This window comes from Cygnus atratus, chromosome 20, assembly GCF_013377495.2.
Source record: "Cygnus atratus isolate AKBS03 ecotype Queensland, Australia chromosome 20, CAtr_DNAZoo_HiC_assembly, whole genome shotgun sequence".
NCBI lineage: Eukaryota > Metazoa > Chordata > Aves > Anseriformes > Anatidae > Cygnus > Cygnus atratus.
In genome coordinates this window covers 1,394,172-1,420,434 of record NC_066381.1, presented here as the reverse complement: position 1 = coordinate 1,420,434, position 26,263 = coordinate 1,394,172, and the positions used below count along the sequence as shown (strand labels likewise).

The following is a 26,263-nucleotide window of genomic DNA, read 5'->3' as shown; positions in this document are numbered from 1 at the left end:
TTCGAAGATGTTTTCTTCCAGTGTTAGCCTGCACATTTCCTGCTGTTTTAATGATTTTCACTTTTTTTTTCCCTTTTTTTTTCTTCCGTGGATGAGCTCTGAAACCTGTAATCGTTTGGCCAGCAATGGGCATGGCAATGTGAATCTCACTGTGACTGCATTTGTGTGGTGTTAGGGTTTGTTGCTGTAGCTGCAATAACACGTGCAAGGGGGCAGAACAGCATTTGCAGTTCAGTTCCTTGGTCTTAAAGCAAGCAGAAGTCCATTCCATGGCACAGCAACACAGTGAGTGGGATTTGTTGCCCTGAAACAGAGTCAGGTAGAAATTTGGCATTTAATCCCAATTAGCCTAACTAGTGCTGGAGAGGGGAAGCGGGCACCTCGCATGGCACTGGGAGTGACTCGTCCCCAGCAGTGCCGGTGGCAATGCAGCAGAGGGAGCCCGGGTGACCAGCAGGGACGAGGTGCCTCTTGTGAGCAGCTAATGGCAAACAAAAACGAGCCTGGCTTATAGCTTCATGCAACAAATCCCTTAGTGCTCAGCAATTCTGCTGCTTGTGGGAGCAACTCGCAAAGAAGAGGTGTGGCTGTGGGGAGCAGCAGGGTGTGTGGGCTGGATGGGGTCCCTAAGTCTGTTTAATAAGGACCCAACAACAGTTTGAGCTTTGTTCTGGTGACTAAATATTTTGCCCCCTTATTCAATGTCTGGTGCGGTTAGTAGGAATTTATTCATTGATTTCCATGGGCATTGCCTTAGGCCTCTAAAATGTGCTGCTCCCACGAGGCACATGCAGAAGTGCACTTGTCTCCAGAGAGCCAAGAGCATGGGGGTGCCAACCCTGACCAAAGCTCTTCCTAAATAATCCCATCTGTGGATGAGCTGTATGAAATCCATCTCGTCTGGCCCCGTGTCTGGGCTGTTGTCAGAAACAAGTGCCTTCTGAGGGTGATTTATCACACCCTGATGTCAGTGGGGAATTCTCCTCGTGGAGATGCTCCTACTTCTCCATGTGCTCGGGAAGAACGTGATGATGAGCTTGGGTTGGAGATCTTGCTATTAAAACCTGGGAATGGAAGAGATTCTCCTTGCTAAAAGCTTTCCTGCTTTATTTATTCTCATGCAAAATCAAATGTAGAGGTAAAGACTGGAGCCACAGAGGAATAGCGTAGACTGGCCTTGAATTTCAGGGAGGACCTTTGGTGGGACCCCACGTGCAGGTAGGCTTGATGACTACTCCAGACTCTGCACAGCCGTGCTTGCGGGGTTCAGGCTGTCATTTTGGGTAGTTAACTCAAATCTAGCACAAGATTCAAGGCCTTGCAGCAGTCACGGTCCTTGCTGCAGCCGTGGTTGAGCAGGATGTGTGCCTTTGCTTCCCAGCTCATGGACAGAAATCATCTGTCCGTGAGCCCTGTGCGAGCTCGAGCCAAGGGGTGGGTGTGCGCTGTGGCGCTGTTGGCTGCAGCCACCCCCTCCCAGCTGCTGCCAAATCTCCACCTCGTCCTCCTCTTCCAGCTTGGGCAGACAAACAGTGTTATTCTTACAAATGCCAAAAAAAACAGAACCCTATGAAATGGCTATGAAAGTATTTGATTTGTCAAAAGATTTTAAATACATCCTTTCTGGAACGGGGAGAGGAAGGCAGAAGAACAGTTTTCAGCTTTCTTTTCCTTTTTTGGTGTGTGAAAACTTTGGGATTTGGTTTTCATTTTGAAAATGTAAAAAGAGAAACACTACCAGTGTGAAAATGAAATACAACAATAGGTTTTGTTCAAAGCAAAGTGCTTTCGAGAAAAACAGCAACTACAATATCATTGTCCTAAGTAATTGTTACTGCCTTTTGGAAGGATTTAAATGCCGGATAATTGTTGATCTGCAGATAGTGTGGGGTGCAACCCCTGACAACTTGTAAATTAATTGCTACCTCTAAACCATACATTTGCTTAACAGCTGCTATTAGTTCATTTTAAGAGATTTTACAGATCTGGGACTAAAATCAAGTCCCTTCGCCATTGTCAGTAGATGTCTTTGGCAACATCAAGGCTTTGGCTACGTTTTGCTTGGCACTTGTGTGACCCAGTAATATATGATCTTAATGCAGATGAAATTAAATCCTCTCTCTCCCCCCTACGTGTATGGAGCTTAAGAGAAATAAAAAGCAGCTCTTCTTAGGCTGGCTTGCCACCAACATTGCTGACTGAGGGGTTAATCACGGGCTTTGCTGTACAGGTTTGGTGGGGAGCATCCGTCATTAAACACTATGTGTGTATTCCCCCAGTAAAGCAGTGAAATGACTGGTCAGACCCGAGAAGCCCTGAAAGGGCAGGGTCAGTGTTTCTGTTCTGCTCTGATGCCCTTATCTGGGACTCGTAAGAATGAAAGGAAATTTCCGAACTGCAGTGCTTTTCATGGAAAACAGAGTTCCTGCTATCTGGTGAGCCTGCCTTGGGATTCCTGATGGGATTTCTGCTGGGGACGTCTGTGCCTGCCCCATCCCTGCTGGGCTTGGATGCGTGGCTGGCACCCAGCTCCAGGCAAGGCTGAGGTTTTAGGCAATGGCTTGCCCCAAACACCTTCTGCAGGGCTTTTTTATAACAAGGGCGTGTCGGAGAAACAGAAAACAGCGCGTTGGTCCCTGGGAAAGCTGAGTCATCTCCCCCTGGTGAAGGAATCTATCTCAAAAGTAATTATACAGAGATGAAAACAGTCAGCGACGAGCTCTGTACCAGCAGTTTGAGTTCAGATTCTTATTTCATGCCGCAGAAGGATGAGTAATTCTAAATAGCTCTAAAGACATTTAAAAGCACCCAAACCATAACAGACAGAATGCAGCAAATGAGAACAAGGTAAGTTATTATATGCTTTGTGAGCATATACAAAGCCCTGTTATCATCGGTACATTGGTACACACGTTATCATTGTGTGTGTACCGGTAATGTACGTTCTCTGGCACGGGGCTGACAACAAGCCTGATCTTTTCTTTCCCCAGCACTGCTGAAGGCTCAGGCAGTCTTGTTGGCTCTACTCTGGGTCGCGGAGTAATAAAAACAGAGGTGCAGCAGCTCCGTGGCAGTGCTTTCAGCAGGCTACTGCTTATTCAAAAGTATGTAGAACTACTCAGTGATGGAAGAAGAGTCTTGATCTCTGTGCTCAGACAGAAAGCTAACAGTGCATAGAAATGCCAAGGAGGCAGGAGGAGAACCCCAGCCTTTTCCGATCCAGGCTGCCCATGGCAGTAAGAAGGATGTGGGCAGCCAGGCGGGCTTTTTCTCTGCCTCCAGCACGATGTGCATAACTCTGCTTAACGGTGTGCTAGAGCTTGCTCATTTACAGGAAAGATCAATGAGCAGCTCATAGTTAAACTAATGAAGCAGAGCTCAGAGGCACTTCTCAGACCCAGAGCTCTCCATGTGCCTCAGAGGAGCAGATCCTTTTGCACCTGAATGCATCTTTCTAATTAAAATAAAGTTTTACTACTGCATTCTGATTGAAATCTCAGCCCTGGCGTGTGCTGATGGCATTGGCATCTCCCAGGTGAACTGCTGCCGAGTACGGTATGGGGGACCACACTGAAGTCTGATTTAAAGCCTATGGAAGTGGATGGAAACACTTCCATTTTCTTTCAGGGATTTGGCTCACACTTTACAAGTATAATTTGAAGCTGAGCCAGGATGTGGCCCAGGCTTTATTTTAGAGGGGATTTGGTTGCTTTTTCATTGCTTTAAGGTTTGCAGAAACTTGAAGGCTGCCCAGTTACTTACAGTTGTGTTGTGTGTTTTTTTTTTTTCTTAAAGCAAAATTAAAAAAAAAAATGCTTAACATGCTGGTATGACTTGCCAACCCTCAAATAGCCTCAGAATGCATAACCTTGCTAGAGCAGAGGGATGCATTGAATGCAACCTCTGCTCAGCATCTGATGCTGCAACAATGGGCATTTCCAGCAGGTGTCAAAGAAAAATTTGGTAATAGCATTTTGGCAGGAATCAAGGTGAGATCTTCTGATTTTGTTCTTTGTTTCCATCTCATACAGCTTTTTGTGTTTACAAGGAACCACTATATTTGTCATTTTAAACACATACAGACTACAGGAATGCTGATGAATCAGGCAACTAATAACAATTGGTGTTGAAATCTAAACAAATGGAACAAAAAGAAATGAGTCATAGTGTCGTCGTGACCTGAAGACACAGCACTGCTCATTGTTTTCTTCAACATTTTTCACTTTTTACACTCTCGTTTCCAAAACTCATTCTTTTGTTTGGGTTTTGAAATGTGTTTCAAAAAGTACTGAAAAGTTTCCAACATTGAAGTTAAAAAATGCTCTAGTTGATGAGAATGTTTTGTTTTGGTAAATCTGAAATTTTGCTCCAGTCACAACTTTTATATTTTGTATAATTTATTGGAACTTTTGAACTCAATGCAAAACGAAAAATACATTGACTGTTCTTGGGGGGTTGGACAACCCCATCCAGTTGGGCTGGAATCATTATCTGGAAATGCTCTGTTTCCTTTTTGGCAGAATTTCATTGAAATCAACATATTCCAGATTTTTAAAGAAAGATGTTTAGATCCTTTTGACTCATCTCTGGTTTGAGATATAGCCAGACCTCCATATGCTGAATTCACAACAAATGTCTGTAAGCTAAAAATATGAGAAAAGAGCTGGGCACTTCACATCCATGTCATTTGTATTCTTGGTATATTCATGGAGCCTCCTAGAGTGAAACGTAGTGTACGGATGTCGTAGGTCTGTTCCTAAGAAACGTGTCCTGTGCTATGGGTCTGGGTTTTGTAGCCTCTGTAACACGTTTAAACGGAATAAAACAGAAGTAGCTGTTTCAGCAGAAAAGTTATTACTGCTGGTGCACCCTTGAATGGGAAGCTTCGTATTCGGAAGCAAAAGCTGAAATGAGACCTTTTCAATTTTATGATTTTGTCTGTGGAGTGAGTCCTTTTAATCTCAGTTTGATGAAAGCCAGCTCAAGATGTGTAAGTGACTGAGTGCTTGTATGAGGCAGGAGTAAAGCTTGAAGGGGGCTCCAAAGTGAGTTGAATCTTCCTTAGATGAAGCAGAATTTGGAATATGGCTGGGTAACTACCATACGCTTCCTTGTTTGTAAGTATGTGATAGTTCATGTAGATAAATGGCTTGGGAAATACTTCATAGACGTGAAGGAAAATGTGGCAGAATAAATTATCTCAGTGACAGTTACATCAGGAGCACCCATCTTTTTCAGTCTCTCAGACCAAAATAGCTGAGAACAGTCTGGCCTCGTTAATTGTTTACTGCGAACGGGTGATGTCTTTCATCTTCCTGCACTCCTACGAAGTGACAGGGATTGCTTTTCCCACAGCACAGCCTTTTTCCAGATATAGAGTTCTGAATAGATTGGTGAGAGCGCTAGCAGAGGAGCATCGCACCTGGGTGGTGGGCAGACTTCTAGGACTTGCTCTTGTCCTTGACTACACCGCGGGGAGATCCACGAGCCACCAGAAGGCCCTGTTGCCCTTCCCATCCCAGGTGTGCCAGGACATTCTAACAGGTGACATGCAGTAGATTTAGGATTTAGGCTATCTGAGAGGGAACAAGAATGTGTCCTCCGTGGAGCAGCACCACTGCAGCAGCTGTGATGTCCTGCCCTGTACTAGAGGTATATGCAAGCAGATCTGTGCTGGGAACTTGGACAGATGGGTGGACAACATCATGAAGAACTTAAAACTGGCTGGTTTTCGAGGGTGTAGTATCTGATAACGGAGTTATTTTATCCCCACAAGATCTGGTGATTAATACATGCTGTTAAGTTCTGGTTGTGGAAGCCTGCCTTAGTGTCCCCATGCCAGGAGCTGTCATGAGTACTTCAGATGTAAGTCCTGGTCCAAAAAGAATTGCTTGTTGCTTCTGGGGGTGTTGTTTCCACCAAACTCCTGTAGCTTGGTGGCATGGCAGCCAAGTATTGGAAGTCCTCCTCTGCTGAATTGCTTCACTGTAGATGCAGAGTGTGGAGAGCACAACAGGACTGTATGCTGTACCATCCCTGCTGCACCGACACCACTTGGGTTCCTGCTCCATCCATATGTCCTGACTTGTTCTGGAAGCTCTCACTCTTCATCCCCTTCTCATCGAAGCACCCTGCCCACGTCTTCTCAGCCACTCTCTGGAGACAGCTGATGTGGAGGAGCTGCTGTAGCACTGAGCGAAACCTGGCTGCGTCTGCCAACCTGGGTAGGATTTTCTATCCTCCTCTTGTAAGAGAGCTGCTTATATGAAAAAATTCAGGCTCTTCCCAGACTCTGCAGTCTGGCTCTAACTGGGGGTTGGGGGAGTGAATTGCTCCTCTTTAGCAGCCTGGCTTCCTTCCCTGCCTCCTCCATTTAGCCCTCCCCAGCCTTGGAGCTGCTGGAAGAAGGGCTGGAGGGAAGGGCTGGAGGAAATGGCTTTCCCACCAGGCACTGAGTCCACAGCGCAGATGTGTAATAAAAGAAAAAAAATACTCATTGCTGCTAAGCAATTGCAGAAGAGCTGCTCTGGCCTTGTGTGGCAAAGGCAGAGAGAAGGAGTGAGGCCTCCAAAGTCAGGCCATTGCTGCTTCTCTTAGAGGCCAAAGAAAAAAAGGGAAATCTTTTCAGAGAGAACAGCCCTTCTCCATGAGACAGCATGCACTAAGCCAGTCAAGGGATAATACTTTTTTTTTTTTTCTTTTTTTTAACAGACCTCTTCCCTATCCTTTGTTGGTGCCACCTCAAGCTGAGCACAGGTGGTCTCACACGGCCAAGAAAGATGGCCCTACGTGCAGGCACTGTCAGATTAAATGCCATCTTCTGGCAGTGGCCTGAAGCAAATTAGTTGGGGAGAGCTGAGAAATGCAGCCACAAATCATGATGTCCAAGGTATATCATGGTCATGACATACAAGATCCCTAGCCTGGCTCTTTGCCAGTTAGAACTTAGAAACAGTGAGCTGCTCTTTCTATGCTTGCCCCTGGAAGAAAATATGAAATGTAAAAAAATCCACAGGGAGCTATTTGAAGAAAAGGACTCCATCTCTTGCTCGCAGAGTCCTTAAGCCACTGGCTGCCTGAAGCTGGGAAGGACAATGAGCCAGTCATCATCACCACGTGCTTGCCCTGTTCTTTATTCTTACTTGTGGACTGGCATGTGGTTGGCATTGGAGAGGCAAAACCTAGTGTACAAAACCAGCTCGTTGCAGTCTACGTGGCATAGATAGGCACGTGTCCCTGGAGATCGCACTGCAGAGGATGTGGTTTTTCCCCCTGGGGCAAGCACTGGTGGGCTCTGCACTTTTGGGGCTTGGGAGCCAGTGGTCACAGGCCAGTTGATAAGGATGCCTGGAGCCAGCCAAAATGGAAAAGGGAGAAAATGTGCAGTCAGACTGCGTGACTGCTTGGTGCTGGGCAGTCACGATGCTTTTGAGATGTTTACAGCCAGAGCGGTGTGGGCCACAAGGGAATTTGCTGGTGGGTGGGAGGTGGGTGCCACTGCATGGGGCAGCCTGAAGTACAGCCCCATTGTGGATGAGTTGGGAAACAGCAATTTTGACTTAAAGACCAGTTTCTACATTGAGTATCTGTTTTCTTTGCTGTCCCAGACTTCAGCTGAAAGAAGTAGGAATATTCTCCATGGAAATGCCTGCTAAGAATATAATCACCATTTTCGTACTTTCCTGGTGCCTTTTGAGGCTCTCAGTTACAGAGAAAGGTAATTGGTTTCTTCGTGTTAGAACAAAATATTTGAGTGTGTGTTCGTAAGTATGTATACATATAAATAAATGAAAACATTCATTGTTTTCATCAACATGCTTCATTGGAAAAAGAATCCTTATGAGCTTTTTATTGCTCTCTAATAGCTATTCAGGTGACAGTCTGTCTGAAACCAGCATTGTGGGATTGTATCACTTCTACTGCAGTTATTTCTAATTGGCAAATCAAGGACAAGAGAAGTCAGGGAAGAATGGATAAGGACCATGCTCCTGTTATTAAAATGCAATCTCGAAATTGGACTGTGCTGAATGAAACATAGTGCCACTAACTAGGCTTGCAGTTCTTTTGCAGGAATTGGGGGCATCATTATTCTACAGAGGCCTTTTTTTTTTTTTTTTGAGGAAGAGTAAATTAATTAGCGATTTTAAAAGGGAATCTAATACAAAAAGAGAAGCTGATGGATATTAGATGCTCTTAAACAACAATTAGGCTTTTGGGGAGTTAGAATAGAGATTCTTAAAATCTATTAAATATTTAGCAATAGACTTTTATAGATAACAGGACAAGGGAAAGCACAGAACTGTGGTAGCCGCACTATTATCAAATGAATTAACAGGATCCTACCAGATTAAACACATGAAGGTGCTAGTGTATGTTTTTATGACACCATTCTGCATGTCATGCAAAATGCAAAATAAATACTATTAGTCCCTAAACTTTGTAAATACATCAGTGAACCAAGTCTAGCACCCATTCGGAAGTGTTTTCATTTACTTTGGCCCAAAGACGTCAGCTGAAGTTCCTGCAGCTAAGCTGTAGAGGAAGTGGGAAATGACTGTTCTCACCATTTTCCAGCACAGAGATTCACTTGAGAGCATCAGCTGCTCAGAATAACAGTGCTGTTATTGCACATCTGAATTCCTTAAGGTTTATCCTTTGAAACTTAGCAATATGCTTCTGTAGCCTAACTTTCTTCTCCTGATTCAGCTTCTCTGTTATAACTTTACTGGAGATCTTTGATCAGTCGAAGTAGAGACAGACCTTTAAAAGACTCCTAACTACGTCTTCCTTGTCCACCAACCTGTTGCTCTTACAGACCTGTGTTTAGTCGTCTAGTCTAGTGGAATCACACGGTGAATGTTCCCATTTCCTCTATGGTCCAGGAAACCTGGAAGACATCTCAGACCAGATTTTCATTCTGCTACCTGTGGACACTGGCTGTCCGGGAATTACTTTACAGCATCTATGAACTGGGTAGGAAACAAAAGTTCTTATATGCTATATGGTAGTCTAAGTGGGAGAAGTTCCTGAAGGGCTTTTCTCCTCAACTGGAAAATTTTGTAGGGCTCAGAGATTAAAAACATTTGAAAAACACCCACAGTATAGATATTTAAATTTCAAAAACTAAAAAGAGTCCAACTGTACAAAGCATTCCTTATATTCCAGTATCTTGAAGGGACCCAGCTGAGGTCTGAGCACTGTGGCACTAGGAGCCATCTGCATGGGTTGTGAGAGCCTGTCTCCTCATGAGATTGTATCTCAGTTAAATTATACCATTTGTAAAAGGAGAGAACAAAGATAGATTGCACAGAAACAACTTGTCAAGCTGCTCAGTGGAAGAGCCAAGATGATATTTCACAACTTTTCTACCTTAGCCTAATGATGTCCTCACTGGGATCTCTGTACATCTGTCTTAAACACCTCTCTGCAGGAAGTGTAGAATAATTGAGGCCGGAAGGGACTGCGGGAAGTCCACTTTCAGCTCAAAGCTGGCTGAGCTTCAAGGTGGGATCAGCTTCTTCATGAATGTGCCCAGTTGAGGTTAAAGGATGGAGGCTCCACAACCTCTTGTCCTGGTGCTGGATGCTCCCGTTGTGCATCCTGACTGGGATGAGCATAAGGAGGGCATGTGCATAGTAGTATGGATAGTTGGAAAGCAAAATAGTTACAGACCTGGAGCTCACTATAGGGTGCACATGAGAGAGAAGACAGCAGCCCTTGGGGGCTCACAGCCACGTACCTGATCAGCTGGTGCCATAGGCATGGAGAGGCTCCAGCTCTCCTATCTACCCCTCCACTCCCTGAGATACTTCCAGGATGACATTGTCTGTACATCTGCAGGGGGGAAATAAGGAATTTGGGGTATTTCATTTTTTTTCATAAACACAGTCAAAAATCTCAGCACCAAAGTGGTTGTGTGTCTGTGTCTTATCTTTTTCATAAAGCTCTTGCACGCACCCATCAAGTGCAGCCTTGTGCTAGATGGATTCGCAGCAGAGAGCCTGGTTTGTGTGTGTGTAGCTTAACCTTCAGCCAGGGCCCAGGGTGGTGGCCAGACACTGTGCCAGCACAGAGACCCCCCCCGTCCATCCCTTCTGGGAAGCAGGACAGGAGGGACATCCTGGTGGAGCAGCTTGTGGCCTCTCTCCTGCCGCACGGCAGCCACGTGGTGCTGAAGTCACGCAGGGACGGTGCAGAGCTAACGACTCATGGGGGGTCTCACTGCCACCAGATTGCCCTGAAGAGGTGCAGTATAACAATCACAATGGCCAGCTGCCTTTTGTTGCGTGAAAAACAATTAGTGGTCATGCTCTGTGGTGTCCACGCTGTGAGCAGACCCCTGGTAAGCAGGGAGGTGTGGCAGAGGCTTCGTGGCTGGGATTTTGGGAGCGGGGCGGCACTGACACATGCTGCTCGGGAAGAGTGCTGGCTGGACGAGGTGATGGGCTCTGCAAGCAGCCAAGGTGGTCTTTCGAAACTGTTCTGATTTCTACCGTGGCAATTTGGTCCCACAGATCAAAGGAGCAATTTGTGGTGTGTGTTACAGGAGGACTTAAGGTGAAGCAGCATGCTTCCTGGGCAGCCACAAAGGGCATCGTCCTGCTGCAGCATGGGGCACAGGAGCACGGCTGATGTTCTGTGGCGAATGGCCAAGGTGTTTGTGGCCATGCTAGGAGTGGGTTACTGCTGCTCTTTGGGGCATTAATGCCATCTCAGATCTCCTAACGAAGCTATGACCATGCTATTGGGTCAGGCCACACTCCACAGTGCAAGTATGTGCTGCCTTTGCTGGGTTGGGCTGAATTAGATTAAGGGAGGGCACATGCAAGCAGCTTTGTCAGCAGATCTGGAGGATTTCCATCAGGTACCCTGTGGATCTTTAATTATGATTAGTAATCCAGATGCGTAAGTTCATTGGAGGTAGGGAAAAAAATGCTTTTGGTAAAGAGGATCCAGCTGGGTAGCTCCTGAGTGGAAACGATCAAAATGCCTTTGCCTCTGTCGTGCCCCTGGCACAGGCCCTCTGTGACTGGAGCACCTAACACCCAGGCACGCAGATGTGTCCACAGCAGCCCTCATCAACACCATGTGAATCCTTTGTGAATTTGGCAAAAAGCTCTGAGTGTTGGTGGTAAGAGAGAAAGAGCTGAAATCCTGGCTTTGGGAAAGACACCAGGAATTGTGCTGCTGATCTCAGGAAAAGTGGGACTGCATACCCAAACAAGGCTTTGAGCAGGGTTAGGTTGTACAGGGGCAGTGTTAATTAATGTTGGTCTTAATAAAAATAGGAGTGCAGCTCTGTTCTGAGGTGGTGCTGGGTGTAATAGGAGGAAAACTCCACTCTGCATTAGATGCATTTTTATTTCCATCCTGTCCAAATCTGTCCCCACTCACTGCACAGCCTCAGTCTTTTTGGCCATTGCTTTTGTGTGGTAGTCGAAGGGTTGAGTTCCTGGCTGCTGTGCGAAAGTTCAAGCCCTCTGAAGTCAGAGACCAAGCTACCACGCACCCAGCGTATGTCTGCACCGAGGGAATGCCATGGTCTTGATTAAATCAACATCTAAAGATTGTGAGTGTGAGCCCTGGCTGCTTGCTCTGGAAACTTTAGAAGATGAAAGGGAGAGTCCAGATGGACAGGCATCAAAGAAATTGGATGGTCTTGGAGTAGGTCACGGATAGATCAAGCAGCTGCGCTGCAATTATTCCCCGAATGCTGCCCCCAAAGACAGGGCTTCCAAATGTAAAATCACAGCTCTGGCTCCGCAGCTTTTCTGCCCTGAAGGGAAATGTTTTGGGAGTTGGCCAGACTTGAGGGAGTAGTGTTCAACAGATGAAGGCGCCTACCACTGTTCAGCTGAGCAGCTGTTAGTAGGTTTTCCATCTTAAAGAGCCTTTGCACAATGCTTCACCTGCACATGTTCCAGAATTTTAAAAGAGATTTTTAGCAGAGGCCGAAGGCTGTCTGTGACAATCAGTTATCAGCAGTTTTGCTGATGATAGCGTCAGAGCCACGGCAATTGCTCAGGCTTTAAACTTTCACACTTGCTTTGACTTGCAAAGTATTCATTATTTCAAAGCACAAGATGACTCCATTGAAGAGGGGATTTGAACACTGCCATAGAAAATAAGCAGATGGCAGAGTGAATGGCAGAAATATGACCGAATGGCCCCAGTCTCTAACCATCTGGTTTGGACCTTCTTTTCCCATTTTAAACTTGCACACATTAAGTTTGCTTGCAGCAGACATAGCGCTGCGAGGGGGAGTGTGCTGGGGAGTAGCATGTGATAGTTTCATGCTGGGCAGATAGTTTTTCCACTCTAAAACAATGTCCAGGTGACAACTAGCTTCCAAATTCCACTTGCCCCACATGAGCTGCCCATAGGTAACGGCTAAAATGATGGTCAGGTGTGTGTGGCAGCTTTGCATCACTCCCTCTACCTCTTCTGGGCATCAGTTCTGAGCATTTCCTCCTGTCTAACACATGGTCAACTAAAACTCAGCAATAAGGTTTGGAATGGAGCATTTTTCAAAGGAAAGTGAATTCCTCTGGTCCCTATGCATCCCTCCTGCTCAGAAGTGCCTCTGCCTCGGTGGTGGCTGCAGGCTCCATGCGCTGGGGAGGACAGGAGCCTTTGAAATCCCTCTTTACAGGAGCAAAATCAAAAACTGAGGTAAGGAGCCTTAGGGAAACCTGATAGTTTGTTTCAACACTCGGGTTTGGTGTTCTGTCCAAGCCTAATGAAAGACCATAGCAAAAACATCTGAGAGCTTAGGAAGTACTGTCAGTCTGGCTTAGAGCACTGACAGGGCACGAAGTCCCTCGAGCCTGTGTGTGTCTGTACATACTCGTGGGCATTTGCACCAAATAACAGACACACACAGACACTGCATACGTTTCCTCCCTCTGTATTTGCATGTTCTAGTTTTGAATTCATTAGCTGTTCTTTTTGATGAGTTACTTGAGCCATTTTCTGCAGCGAGGATAGGCTGAGTTGCATTAAATCATATCCATCTACGAGCATCTATGTATGTAGGAGCTCGGCTTTCTTCCAGCGCCTTCATCCCCCATCTGATGAGAGGATATCTATAATTACTGATCACAAAAGCCGCAGTCATTATGTGCTGGAGTTAAGACAACTGGAAGGCTAGGAGAAGTCAGTGAGCTGTCAGCTCAGGAGCTGCTCTAGCATGCTCTGCCTCTCTGTGCATAAATAATTCTGTTTCAGAACTGCCTCTTATGGTTAAAATGCTACATGACACCTTCCCCCCCTCCTACCACTCCCCACGTGGAGTCATGTTAGTCCAGAGAACAGCCTATGGGTAATTTTCTCTAAAGGCTTTTTGTGCATGAAAAATAGATCAAAATTCTGTTGAACTATTTACGCTATTTCATTTTTACAGCTTTGACAGAAATGGTAGAAATGGTAATAGGAGAACGCGATCAAGATGCTTTTGGTATGTTACTGGCAATAAAAACAAAAAATGAGCAACCTCCAAGTAGATTGGGGTCAAATCCTGCAGGTAATTTCTGTCTTACAAGCGTGTAAAGCCTGGAGTGTTCTTTGCCTTCCAACAGGGCTTACAGGTATTGTTGATGCTAGTTTTAGGCACTTGTCTTTTATGGGTCTGTAATAATCTTTGCATTGTACTATTACAACATAATCAGGTCCTTGTCGTGCTGCCAAGACTGATCAGATAACATCAGTGTACTGAGGAATTTTCATACTAAACGTATTATGAGAGGCCCGTATTTATACCACAATAGCTGTGAACCACTTCAACACGTAGCTGGAGCTCTATGCTCTGCAGGAGTGCAGGACTCAGCCATTTGGGAGCTGATGATACAAATTTTGGCTCCAGCCAAGGCAGGGAGTTCAGGTAGGAGAACACCTCTGAAGTTTCAACAAGCACTCGTGAGATCTGGATTTAAAAACACTCCATTCCTCTTAATAATAATAATAATAATAACTTTAGGAAATGTTAAAATGACAAAGCTACAGTAATTCTGGTTGCTGTAGTTTAATTTTAAAGTAGTTAAAGTATCTGTCCTGGTGTGCTGAGAAGTGAAATGCTGCTTTTTCATTTTTTCTGAGCCAGGGGGTTGCGGACACTTGCCCTTAAAGCTAATCCTCCCTGAGCTGTGCTTTGTGATTGGAGTGTTTTAAATATTGCGTGCCCCCAAACCCATTCTTATGCACCTTATCAGGCGATAAAGCCAAATCAATACCTATTGTAGCCAGAATGATGCACTATTTAGAACGGGTTGTGTTGGAGTTGTTGGAGGAGCACAGTATAAATTTTTCGTTGGAAAAGCCTCAAGTTTGAGCAAACACAATTACGGTTTGGATGTCTCATTCTCCTTGAACTCTGGCAGCACAGAGAAATCACTGCTTTGCATTGACTTGAAGCTTGCTTTATTCTAACGTCTCCAATATGTCAGATGTTAAACTGTTTATGTTTCTTGCAGAGTTAAGAGGATGAAAACCATCACTATTACCTAGTATTGCTGTAGGTTAGGATTTGTGGAGTGAATTTTGCACCTGGGTTCCACTTCTATTTGGCATTTTTAAATGGCCAATATAGCAGGAATAACTTCAGTAGTCTCAGCAGAAAAGCTAAGACATTTGGACACTGGATAATCTGGGCAGTTCTGGGGTTGGTCTGACACAACATAAACAAGAATCTGTCCAAATCACATCATCCAAGAGGATAAAATATGAAACAAGTAATACCCTGCGCCCCCAAAAAGAATTTATTATTTTAAATGTAGTATTACTCTTTCATCTAACTACCATTCTCTGCTTGACTGGATGTTGTCTGAGGTGACCAGGCTAGGACATGGACCACTCAGGAGGGAAAATCATATTTGAGAGAAGTGATCCTGTTGGAAAGGGTTTCCATGGCCTCACAGAGAGAAAACACATCTACAAGTTTATCAACAAAATTCCTTTCCCCGTTTCAGCTGTAGGATGCAGAGTCTCTTTTACCTCTTTGTGGAGGTTTCAGAGATAATTTATTGGTTGGTCAGGATGAGCTTGTGTCAAGATTTCCATCGCGAAGAGGGTCCCTGTTGGGTCCACGAGTTCAGACATTGCCCCTGCCCACACGGAGCTGCCTTTTTCTGAAGGCAGTGTACCGGATGGTCTGGTTGTTGGTCTTGGCTATAGCTACAACCCTGCATCCCTGCTGGATGGCTATAGCATAGTGGCCACAAAGGTTCACTGCTTTTTTAGAAATTCTCACTTCCACCAGTCCTCCTGCGATGCGATATGTGAAAATCCAGATATGCAAAGTAAAAGACAACCCTCTTCAAGGAGTGCTTGTGTCCACCTGCAGAGATTATGAATGCTAAATTCTGCTGCAATGGAAGTAAAATGTCCCCTGAAAGAGATGGGTTTTATTTTCTTTTTCTTTTTTCCGCATTCTGTGTGGTTTCTTAACTGACTTTCATGCAATTTAATGTAACGTTTCTTCTACAGTTCTTGCTGTGATCTCTACAGTCAGGTAGCAACATTCACAGTGGCTTGAGGCAGCACTTCAGTGCCATGCAGCACATATATACGTTTATATTTATATCTATAAAATAAAACATAACCCAGCTTGCTGTTTATGAGTCTTGCAACTTCAGATTGTCACCCATAGTGCCGTGAAGCTGTGTATTTACCCAAACAGGTAAGTTCTTTCTAGAGAAGGTAAGGCCAGCACAGCACCTTTGCTCTGTGCTGAGGGTGTTTGGTACCAGGCAGGTGCTGCGTGATCCCTCTCTGCGGAGGGACTTCAGCTGTAAAGTGTGGTTGCACGCGCTTCCATCCGGGGAACAGCAGCGGCCACGCTTTGGGTACAAAGGATCACGAAGGTTTTGGGGAAGACCCTTCTTGATCTCTTTCCTGACCCCTCTTCTGCTCTGACAGCTTGGGCACCAGGATGTGGGAGCGGAAGGCTGGCTTTGGGGACGTCCCCCCTGGTGCCTCTCTGCAGGGCAGGTGCTCCCGCAGGGACGTGGGACAGAGCACTGCCCTAATGCGAGCAGAGAGGGCAGAACTGCTTCAGATACAGTGCTAGAAATGTATCTGGGAGCATGTTGTTTCTTCTGACAAAAGGAGTAATTTGGAGAGATGCCCTATCTCAGAACCATGTGAAGGAGCTTGTGGAGAAATGATTATTTCTTTGCCTTTCTTTTTCTTCCTTTTATTTTTTTTTTAATGTTTCTCAATTTTATTATTTAGGTCTTTGTTCTGATATGTTCCATATTATTTTAGCTGCCCTGGGTAATTGTGTTTTTCCCTTAACTTAGGAAGTTGCTTTTAAAAGAAAGGAGGGGGGCAAAGATAAGGCAAAGCAGTTAAATGAGAAATCTATTGCTAATTAAGGTATGGTTTTGCTAATCACCTTAGAAATGAACTTATCAGCTGGAAAAGCCTGGAGTTTGTGTAATGAAAGTTAGGAGCATTTTTCCCCGTTTCCTTCTGTCACAATACATTCGGAGATTAAAAGTTTACCTTGCAGACTTATCCTGACACCATTAGACATGATGTCTCTTTGCATTAACTGCAGGCAGGCTCGAGCTGTTCTAGGATACAGTTTAGTCTGAATAGTTAAAATTTGGCAAAGTTATAAGCAACAAAAGTCAGGATCCTGTAATGGGAGCTGTCAGTGCTCATTGTGGAAATCACGCCGAGCTCCAGCTCAAATGCCATGTTCAGGACCCAAGATAGCTGCCGTCCCTTCTTACTTTTTGTTATGATTATTATTAATGATATCCCAGGGGTGAGGAGGATGCACAGCATTATATAAGAAGCCACCCAGGCAGTGAGATGGTTTTTCATATGGGATGCTGATGTTTGAGAGGAGGAGGTGCTGCACTGGGGCAGGAGGTGGTCCCGATGCTCCATAGGCTGGAAGGGGCAGGATCCTAATTTTGCCCCTGATGTTGCAGAAGTCCTTCTCTTTTTCTGCTATCAGCTTTCAGAGAGAAAAAAAAAAAATAAAAAAAATGGTGAGCCTGAATTCCTTGGTACTGCTTTTGGCCATAGGAGAAGAAGTGCAATGTACAACTTGTTCTCACATCCCAGGGGAAGTTGCCCCTTTGTCAGTATTTTATGATGAAAATATTCTTCAGGATTTTATTTTCTGCTTCCCTGCCGGTGGGCACCATGGCATATCAAATACTGATTGCAGCAGGCTGAGAAAGAGAGCAAGGTTTTCTAATTGTGCCAGCGCTGTGAACCCCAAGGTGGGACACACATTTCTAGCCCTGTTGGGGAGGACAGACAATGCCCTAAGCCCAGTGTAGTACAGGACGGGCTTTTGGTACCCTCCTGGGCAGTGAAGCTCATCTGTGGCACCTTTTTCCACCTGTCTGGCTCCGTCGATGGTAGGCAGATTCTCATAAGTCCTTTTGTTTAAATAACGCCCCTCAAGAGTAATTGCTGCCTGTGGCAGGCAGGAGCAAAGCAAATTGATAGCTGCAGTGTATTTTTGAGGGCAAAGGGGACCATGAACAGTAATTGTTCTTAACTGCTTCCTACTTGGGAAATTGTTTCTGTGGTTGCTGGAATGAGCTGGTCAAGTGAAATTGGGATTTTCCTGCTGTCTCTATTACACGCACAAGAGACCATCTGTATGCTGTGTTTTGTGGGCAGTGTCCTGTTCTCCCTCCCGTACCAGGAGTGCAGTAACAGTGGAGGATGCCTGGTGCTCCTCCCTGGGCTTGCCTGCAGACCTGGTCTCCTTGGAGCCCCGGGATGACCCCAGCCGCTGCGGTTACTGGTGGCCTGGCCATCATTAGGGATGAAGACACATGAAGTGTTCTGCATGAGCAACATGAAAACAGCTCTGATTTTGCCAGTGGAGGCCTGCAGGCTGATGGCAGAGGAGATGCTGGTGCCTTGCCTGGGAGCTGGGGGAATGGGACGCTGTTGATGTGGCTGTGTACTGCGTGCTCACACCAACTTAGAATCGTAGAAGCATTTAGGTTGGAAAGGACATCTAAGATCACCAAGTCCAGCCACTAACTTAGCACTGCCAACGTGCAGGTGCACCTGCACAGGAGAAGCTCCTGGACCCACCTAGAAGCCCTACTGCTGCACTGCTGTGTGCCACATCTGCTCCCCAGTCTGGTTACCTGTGGTGCAGGTCAGCGTGATGCCGGCTCTTTGGTGAATGCTTTCACACACCAGTGACACCTTCGGACTCCCAGAGGGTGACTAGAAAGCAAAGCTGGGCTGCCCCAGTGAGAGCAAGGCGATGCAACCTCATGCTAACCCAGGGGTTGCCTCCCACATGTGCAAATGCTTCTAGAAAGTCGATGGCTGGTGCCATTTCAAGCCACAGTTGGAAATTTCACAGCTTGAGAATTGCCGGTTTTCCACGCTGAATTCTTACAACAGTGACACTTTGCTTGGGGAGTAATTGCAAGTGTTTTACCCAACAGCTTTTTGTAAAACACATTGAAGATCTCTGGGTGATGGATTTGTTTTCTGTTTGTTTCTCTGGGACTTCTTTACCAGAATTTAGTGTTAACTGGTTATTTATAAAAGCAGGCGTCTCTCTGCACATTCGATTACTCCTGTGTGTAGACTGATGGAGAAGTTACTGAGTCACTGTCATTTACTGGAGGGGAACGCTTCTATTTTTAATCCTGCGTCTCTTTACGGGTGGATGAATGGCAAGCTAATAGTTGTGTTGAAATTTGAATGTCAGAAAACAAGGGGAAACTTGTGACTTGCTCATCATACTTAACCTGCTATGTTACATACTCCATCTTGAGTCTTTAAGCATGCCTTTACATGCTATCTATGCATATTTTTGAATTGATTTGATTGCAATTTGTTCCTTTGTAGCAAGCAATATAAAAGATTCTGCTACATTAAAGAGGCTAAACATGAATTAATTTTACAATAACTTATTTTTCTCATAGGTCTCAATATTTTACTTCTCTTGATTACCCATCTTCTAAGAAACAGACAATTCTTAAGAAATTATCAGAAAAACACCCGTGCTGGACTGATGGCCCAGTTATAGCTGTCAGTTGCAGTAAACAGAGTATCCTAAGGGATCACAGGTTTATTTGCTATGAATAGGACAGACAACAACACAAATAAACCTGCCCTGAGGGTCTTTGTGCCAAAGGAGAGCACCTGGCCCTTGCCCATGGCACGTGGCCACCAGTGGCTGAGATGCGAGGCGACAGCTTCCAGCCCTGCCAGTGGAGTGGAGAGCCCACTGGGACCTTTTGGTCACAGTGTCTCACAGTTCCTCTCGTGTCGGAGCCCAGAGATCAAGGTCTGGGGCGTTTCTTGGTGCCTTTTACTGCTCCACGGCTGTGGTTGTTGCAAGGATAAAGCATCACGCTGAGCTTGTAGGGCCGGGGCACCTCTTACTCTGTGTCCATGCATGTCTCCTGCATTGCCGTCCCTGCAGACCTGTCCATGTGGGGTTCTGCATGTCCACAGGAACAAAACGTCACTGCCAGGCCACCTGGGTGCAAGCGACATCTTCCTGATCCACAGCTCGCTCCTCTGCTCAGTGGGGTGTCGATGCCAGAGGTGACTCAGCCACTCCCCAAGGAACGTTCCCATGTTCTCTTTGCTCCTGTTGTTGCCAGCAGAAAGGTTATAAAAGCCTTGTAGAAGCAGTTAGATATTTTTCTTTATAATGACAATATAGGATTTATTTAGGAGATAATAGAAGTACAGTCTTTCCTCGCATAAGTGCCTTTTTTGAATTAATTTTTTATTGATCTCTCTGGAACTGGCTTGTGGATACGTATATAATTAATGCTGTTTTCACAAAGCCCAACTCTCTCTCAGTTTATTGCAATATGCGCATTTCAAGATCGTTTGTACAGACATTCCAGAAATCTGGGAAAGCTGTCCAGCATAAAACCATGTGAATTATTTAAATAAAACACAAAAAGGCAATACTGCATCCTTACTACCAGAAGCAAGCTTGCTGGAAAATGGCATTATAACTACATGATGATTTTAAAGTTTTTAGAATAATTATTTTGCTCTCAAATCATGAGAGAATCTTACAAATCCCCCAGACTACAAAACTGGGTGGTGCTGGATATCTCCCAGGACTGGCAGCTTTATGCATCGTTATGGATGAAGGCAGCAACTTTGTGACCACCACAGGCAGGGCTCAATGCTCCTGCTTCACCCAGCCACTGAGAAACTAAAGAACTGACCAGGCAAGGAACGTGGATGGTTTCTGTCAAAATATTGCCTTGGGAATATTCCTTTAAAATATATATATGAATTTGCTCCAGAGGTGCTCCAAAATTGTGTGTAAAGTCTTCGGAATGGTCAAACAGCAGAACTAGGGTAAGACCAGAGGTTTTTTGTTACATGTCAGTGCACCAGGTAATAAAAAGGGGCCCAGATTTTATGATGTGGGCCCCTGTGTTCTGCAGTAATCCAAGCGATAGCAGCGTGAATGTCTGGATTATCGCAAGAAAAGACATTTACCTGCTGCGCTGCCTGTTACTGTGTCACCAGTGCCTGGAGGTGCATGTGCCATGCACTTGGTGTGCTAAAGCAGCCATTTCTTAGATTTTAAAGAGCAGTTGATATAGTAGTTAACTAATTAAGCCTTTCTAATGTAATTTAATTAATATATGTGTCATTTGGATGTCATTAGGATGGAAAGGTGCAAATGATGGGTTTGGGCATAGCATGGCTCATCCGTTGCTAGATGTGGGCCAAAATGCCAAATGCCAGCGTGATGGCATCTGCTTGGGCCCTTTTTTGACCCCTATGAGGCAAATGGGGTGAATTTTTTTATTTTTTTTATTTTTATTTTTTGTAAGGCAGGAAAGGCCTTGGATGCTCCTTGCGGTGCTGGGAGAGTGTATAGAGCAGGGTCGATAAAAATTAGGGAATACAGATAAAAGGTGGTGAGCCTGGACTAGATCCCAGAAACGCTGGGTGTTAAAACAACTGTGCAAAAGTATAATGCAGAGCAGACTGTAAAATAGGTGACACTGGGATTATTAGGCCTGCCTGGCATATGTATTTATAATGATTGTCCAGTGCCTGGTGTCCTGGCTACGGGTCTTTAATTTCTGATAAATAACTTACTGGTGAAGACAAACAAGGAGCGAGGAATTCAGGTATGGCGAGTCTTTCTGCAAATTCCCTTCATGTGTGAGAAAAAGAAGATCTCAAAATATTTTATTAACTTGTAAACTGTGATTTAAGGGAATTTTAAACAGCATGTGAAAGAAAAATAATGAACAAATGTTTTCAAGTGGGAGAAATCTGTCCCTGCCATATGTTTCACTGAGTCATCCCTTCCGCAGAAGGAAATGTTGCAGTTGTTTGAACTGTTCGAGTCACTAATCCTTTTTATTTAGCAGAAACATCTCTGTAAACTCGGCACCCAGTCCTACAACGCATTAGTACCACATGTTGGATGTAGTCCTGATCCCACCAACATCAATGCGTGCTTTGCTCTGTCTGGGTACAGGTTAACTTCTCCCTCTGGCTCACTAGTGAGCCAAGGCCAAACCTGGCCATGGGTTTCCACTTGCAGCCAGACGATGCGATGTTCATCATCAGGATGCTGTAGAAACCACACAATCTTCTTTCTTTGTCATTAATGGACCCTCTGCAGAGAGCCCTGTGCTGATGGAAGTGGTGTTCGGTTCTGTTGCAGGTGTGGCTCTGTGGCGGCAGCATGGAGGTCCTGCCCTGCTCCAGGGTGGCTCACATCGAGCGCAAGAAGAAGCCCTACAACAACAACATTGGTTTCTACACCAAGCGCAATGCCCTGCGAGTGGCCGAGGTGTGGATGGATGACTACAAGTCCCATGTCTACATCGCATGGAACTTGCCGCTGGAGGTATGGGCACTGCGTCCTTCTCTGAGTTTTTGCTTCACTGGGTCAAAATCTTGAATTATAGAGCGTTTGGTGCCCCCAGGTGAAGGAGAGCCTTAAATACCCTGGGTCACATCCTTAGCCACGGAAGCCAGCAGAGCTCCCTCAGCTTTGATGAAGATGCTGCAACACCTGCAGAATTTGAGTATACTCAAATAGTATACTTACGGTTCACATCAGCTCTGTCATGTTGGTTTCTCAATATTAAGCCTGTATTGCAGAGTTTATCTCCCCATTGAGTGTTTACACAGCATAAGTTTGTCATGACGCTGCTCTGCAGATGGAGTCTATAAAATAGGTTGGCAGATGATGATTAATGATGGTATCACTAGTACTTGAGTGTTGTCCCCCGGCTTGGGCAGGTCCATGCCATGTGCAGGCACACTCAGGTTCTTCCAGCACTGCGAAAGGTGAGGCCATCGGCACGTAGAAACCATGTTCAGAGGTGATCAGAGGCTGGTTGCTCGCAAAAAGAGCTTCCCTCCCAGCGGCACCATGTTTGTGCAGGTAATTGAAGAACACTCTTTCTGAGTAACTTTGGTGGTTTTACTGATTTCCGTACAGAAATGTTTAGACTTTCCTAGATCATCAGATCATCATCATGTTATTTTTCATAAAAATCCTGCCTTGATGCAGCATGGTGCATCTTTGGAAAACCATGGCCAACGAGAAAGTTTCACCATGCCCAAGGAACAAATCCTGCACGTAGATCTTTCTAGGTGGTTCCCTGCATTTCTCCATAAAGATCTCTAAGCTCCAGGAGGACTTAACCTCTGCTTACCACTGGTCTTTGTGCGTGTTATGTCTAAATCACAAAGCCCAAAGTCCTGCCTCCTGGCTCAAACCATTGCCATTAGGGCTCTGGGAGCACCCCAGGGTGGGTCAGTGCCCCCGTCTGCAGCCTCTGGGCCTGCCAGGAGGCGAAGAAGGGGCTGTGGGGAGGGGGAAGCTGTAATGTTCTCCAGGTGATGGGGGGATGAGGATTTGGGGTGCCCTGTAGAGCCTGATGCTGCTCATTCCCCTTGTAGCGTTTGTTAGCATGAGCATTGGGCTGCGCTGTAGATATGCAAGGAAAAATGATGCCAGGAGTGGCCTGACCCCTTGTGAGCAGACAGACACTCTTTTTTTTACAGACACTCTTTTGGTGCTAGAAATAAACACAAAATAGTCACACCTTGCAGATCCAACCAGGCTGAGAGCCACTTTGGGCCTGATCCTGCTGCAGCAGCATCCCCAGTTGGCAGCGCGGTGCTTCAGGGCATTTTGAAAAGCATTAAACATGAACTGCTGCTGCTGTTAGAGGAAAGGTTAGATCTGGGGAGGTTTCCTGGCATTTAGAGCTATGGTAGTTGCAACTTTGTACTGCATTAGAGAACAACGGGTACCTGGGAAGGGCCGATTAGCTGCCTGCGCTGCTGGTTTGTCGTACTGGGGTGGTGGAGTGGCCGGGATCAGTTTGTTGATGAGTGGAGGGGGAAGGAGATGCTGGTTGCCCAGTGAGTGGCAGGAGGGCACTGGGTGTGCTGGGTGCTGCTCCAGCAGAGAGAGCAGGACTGCGAGCTTTTGAGCCCCTCCTAAAAACAGGCTGCAAGATCCCAGTGCACATGGGTAGGGCTGGAAAGCTGTCGTGGGTTCAGACCTGAAGCCCAGACTGCTTCAGGTTGAGACATGAGTCACCCTGCTCCTGCTCAGAAAAGGCTTTGGGATGCAGCACAAAGGGATTCACACGCAGCATGGAGCCACAGGTCCCCTACACCTCTGAAGAGGCAGCATCACACAAATCAGCACTGCAGGTGGGTCAGTCTGAGTTATCCTAAGAACTACTTTTCTTTTTTTTTTAATGTAGGTCTTACCAGTAAAATTGAGATTTAATTTCAGAGAAGCCTTGTTTGACAGGTGGTATTGTGCAGGGGGTTATGAATATACATTGAATTATTTTGCAATGCCATTATGTACAAAACAAAGCCGAGCCCCATGCTCTGAATATTTCAGTTGCTGACTGATTTGTGCTCCTGCTTAGCCTCACATCCCAGCTCACCTATTCAGATTTCAGTCTGTCCTACCCGTCTACACTGAATCAACTTTATTTTTTACCTGTGAGCTACCAGTCACAGATTAAAATGGTGTCTTCTCTAAAGCAGAGTGAATAATTCATTAGAAGATCATTACAAGCATTGTAATGGAAAATTGCTTTCCCAGCTATAGTTAATGATCACTGGAAAAGACAAGAGCAGGCACTAAAATAGAGTAGAAACCCAGACACCTGTAGGAAGGAGGAAAAGTTGCTGCTTTGTGCCTTTGCGTTCCTTCACCCATCTGCTGCATTAGTTCCCCAAATTCTGTAATGGAATAAAAGGTTAAAGAGGAGCTGCTCTCTTCAGCCCCTGCTCCTGGCTCCTGTAAAATTATTCTCCCTGGGACAGATATTGCTGCTTTGTCTGCTTTTAAATCAACTTGAGCAGTGGGGTTCCTCTGTGTCTCCAGGGAGACTGTTTCACCAACTAATTGTCCAAATTCTCAAGAGGCTTTTCTGAGGTTCAGGCTCATCTTCTGTTCTCCTGTGATTTTTATCCTTTGTTCTTAGCTATCTGATTCTCTTATATTTGAATCTTAAGCCTTCCCTTTTGTTAATTTTTTTTCACTTATTTTATACCTTTGTAACCATTCTGTCCTCTGAGTCGCCTCTTGGAAGAGTCTCACACCCTTGGCGTGTAGGGGAAGGGCTTTGGTGCTTGGTGCAATGACAGGGATTTTCCTTCCCAAGATTCAGCATGTGACCATCTTTTAAACCCTGATATAAATTTACTGTTAAACTCTTCTGGAATTCCACTATGTCAGTGGGAGGTGAGATCTTTTAAAAATACCTCATTCATTGTTCCTTTTGAAAAATTCCATCTTTTCCAGACTGTTCCGAAGCTGGGGGGAATCACTGGGAAGCTTTGCCTCTGCTACCTTGTGCTTCTCATATTTCCTCCAAAATATCTTCCTTGTTTTCTCCCTTAGGGTTCTCTTTTTAAATTACCTCCCAGGACCAAAGTGCCTCCATCTTTATTCTGGTGGCCATTGTGAGAATGCCTTCAAACCCTGGCAGGGAAGTACGTGTCGTCTCCCCACTTTGACTCTCTGAAGTCAGGCTTCTTGGATGATAATTTCAGTCTTGGACACGCCTGCCAAAAGTCCAGGGCACAGCTTCTGCGTGGAGTTACTCAACCTTTGGCAGTTTTAAAGTGGATTGGAAATGATAGCAAGCACCAGTGAAATGCACTCATCTTATCTTTTATATTAAAGAGGAACCGTTCAGTGATATGATGTGTCTCTGTTTTTCAGAATCCGGGTATTGACATTGGGGATGTTTCTGAGAGAAAAGCTTTGAGGAAGAGCTTGAAGTGTAAAAATTTCCAGTGGTATCTGGACCACGTTTATCCAGAAATGAGAAGATACAACAACACTGTTGCGTATGGCGAGGTAATTACGGCTGGTACATTCCTTAGATGTGACTAATAATTTTTACAGCTGATGAGGCTCTGATGACAAAAAGCCTCAAAGGAGTTGAGCGTGAATCAAACCTTCCTGTTTCTGTGTAGTTGTATAGATGTTTATAAATCTGCTCACAGTTTCTTGTGAAAACCTCTTTGGGGATCTATTTCTGATCTTGGAGACCATATGTAGCAAAATATTTTAATACCTTATTTACTGAATTGACACAAAATTATCTATATTAGTCCATGGATTATGCAGCAGAATGTATATTTTTAACAAAAAGTCGTTTTATAAAACCCTTTGACTTAACCTCAGCCTAATTTCTTACATGGTTTCTGTAGGTGTCCTGGTTTCAGGTAGGACAGAGTTAATTTTCCTCCTAGTAGCTGGCAGGGTGCTATGTTTTGGATTAGAATGAGAAGAGCGCTGATAACATGCTGATGTTTTAATTGTTGTAGAGCAGTGCTTACACCAAGCCAAGGACTTTTCAGCTTCTCGCTCTGTCCTGCTAGTGAGCAGGCTAGGGATGCAGCAGGAGCTGGGAGGGGACAGACCCAGGACAGCTGACCCAAACTGGCCAAAGGGGTATTCCATACCATCTGACGTCATGCTGAACAATATATATAGGGGTGGCTAGCCGGGGTGGAGGGGGGGCCGGCTGCTCGGGGATAGGCTGGGCATCGGTCAACGGGTGGTGAGCAATTGCATTGTGCATCACTTATTTCGTACACATTATTACTATTAATACTATTATTATTATTATTATTATTATTGTTATTATTTTTCCTGTCTTAATAAACTGTCTTTATCTCAACTCACAGGCTTCACTTTCCCGTTTCTCTCCCCCATCCCGGAGAGGGAGGGGGGAGGGTGAGCGAACGGCTGTGTGGTGTTTGGCTG

At 45.3% G+C, this 26,263-nt stretch overlaps 1 protein-coding gene across 1 annotated transcript in view; it reads left to right on the top strand.

The window, feature by feature from the left end:
• The window catches only part of GALNT17 (polypeptide N-acetylgalactosaminyltransferase 17), a 205,417-nt gene that overhangs the window by 167,086 nt on the left and 12,068 nt on the right, over positions 1 to 26,263 (top strand). Inside the window, exons 7-8 of the mRNA XM_035559105.1 lie at positions 21,662 to 21,847; positions 25,211 to 25,348. Of these exons, the coding sequence (XP_035414998.1) occupies positions 21,662 to 21,847; positions 25,211 to 25,348 (324 nt within the window). The remainder of the gene's footprint in view (positions 1 to 21,661; positions 21,848 to 25,210; positions 25,349 to 26,263) is intronic.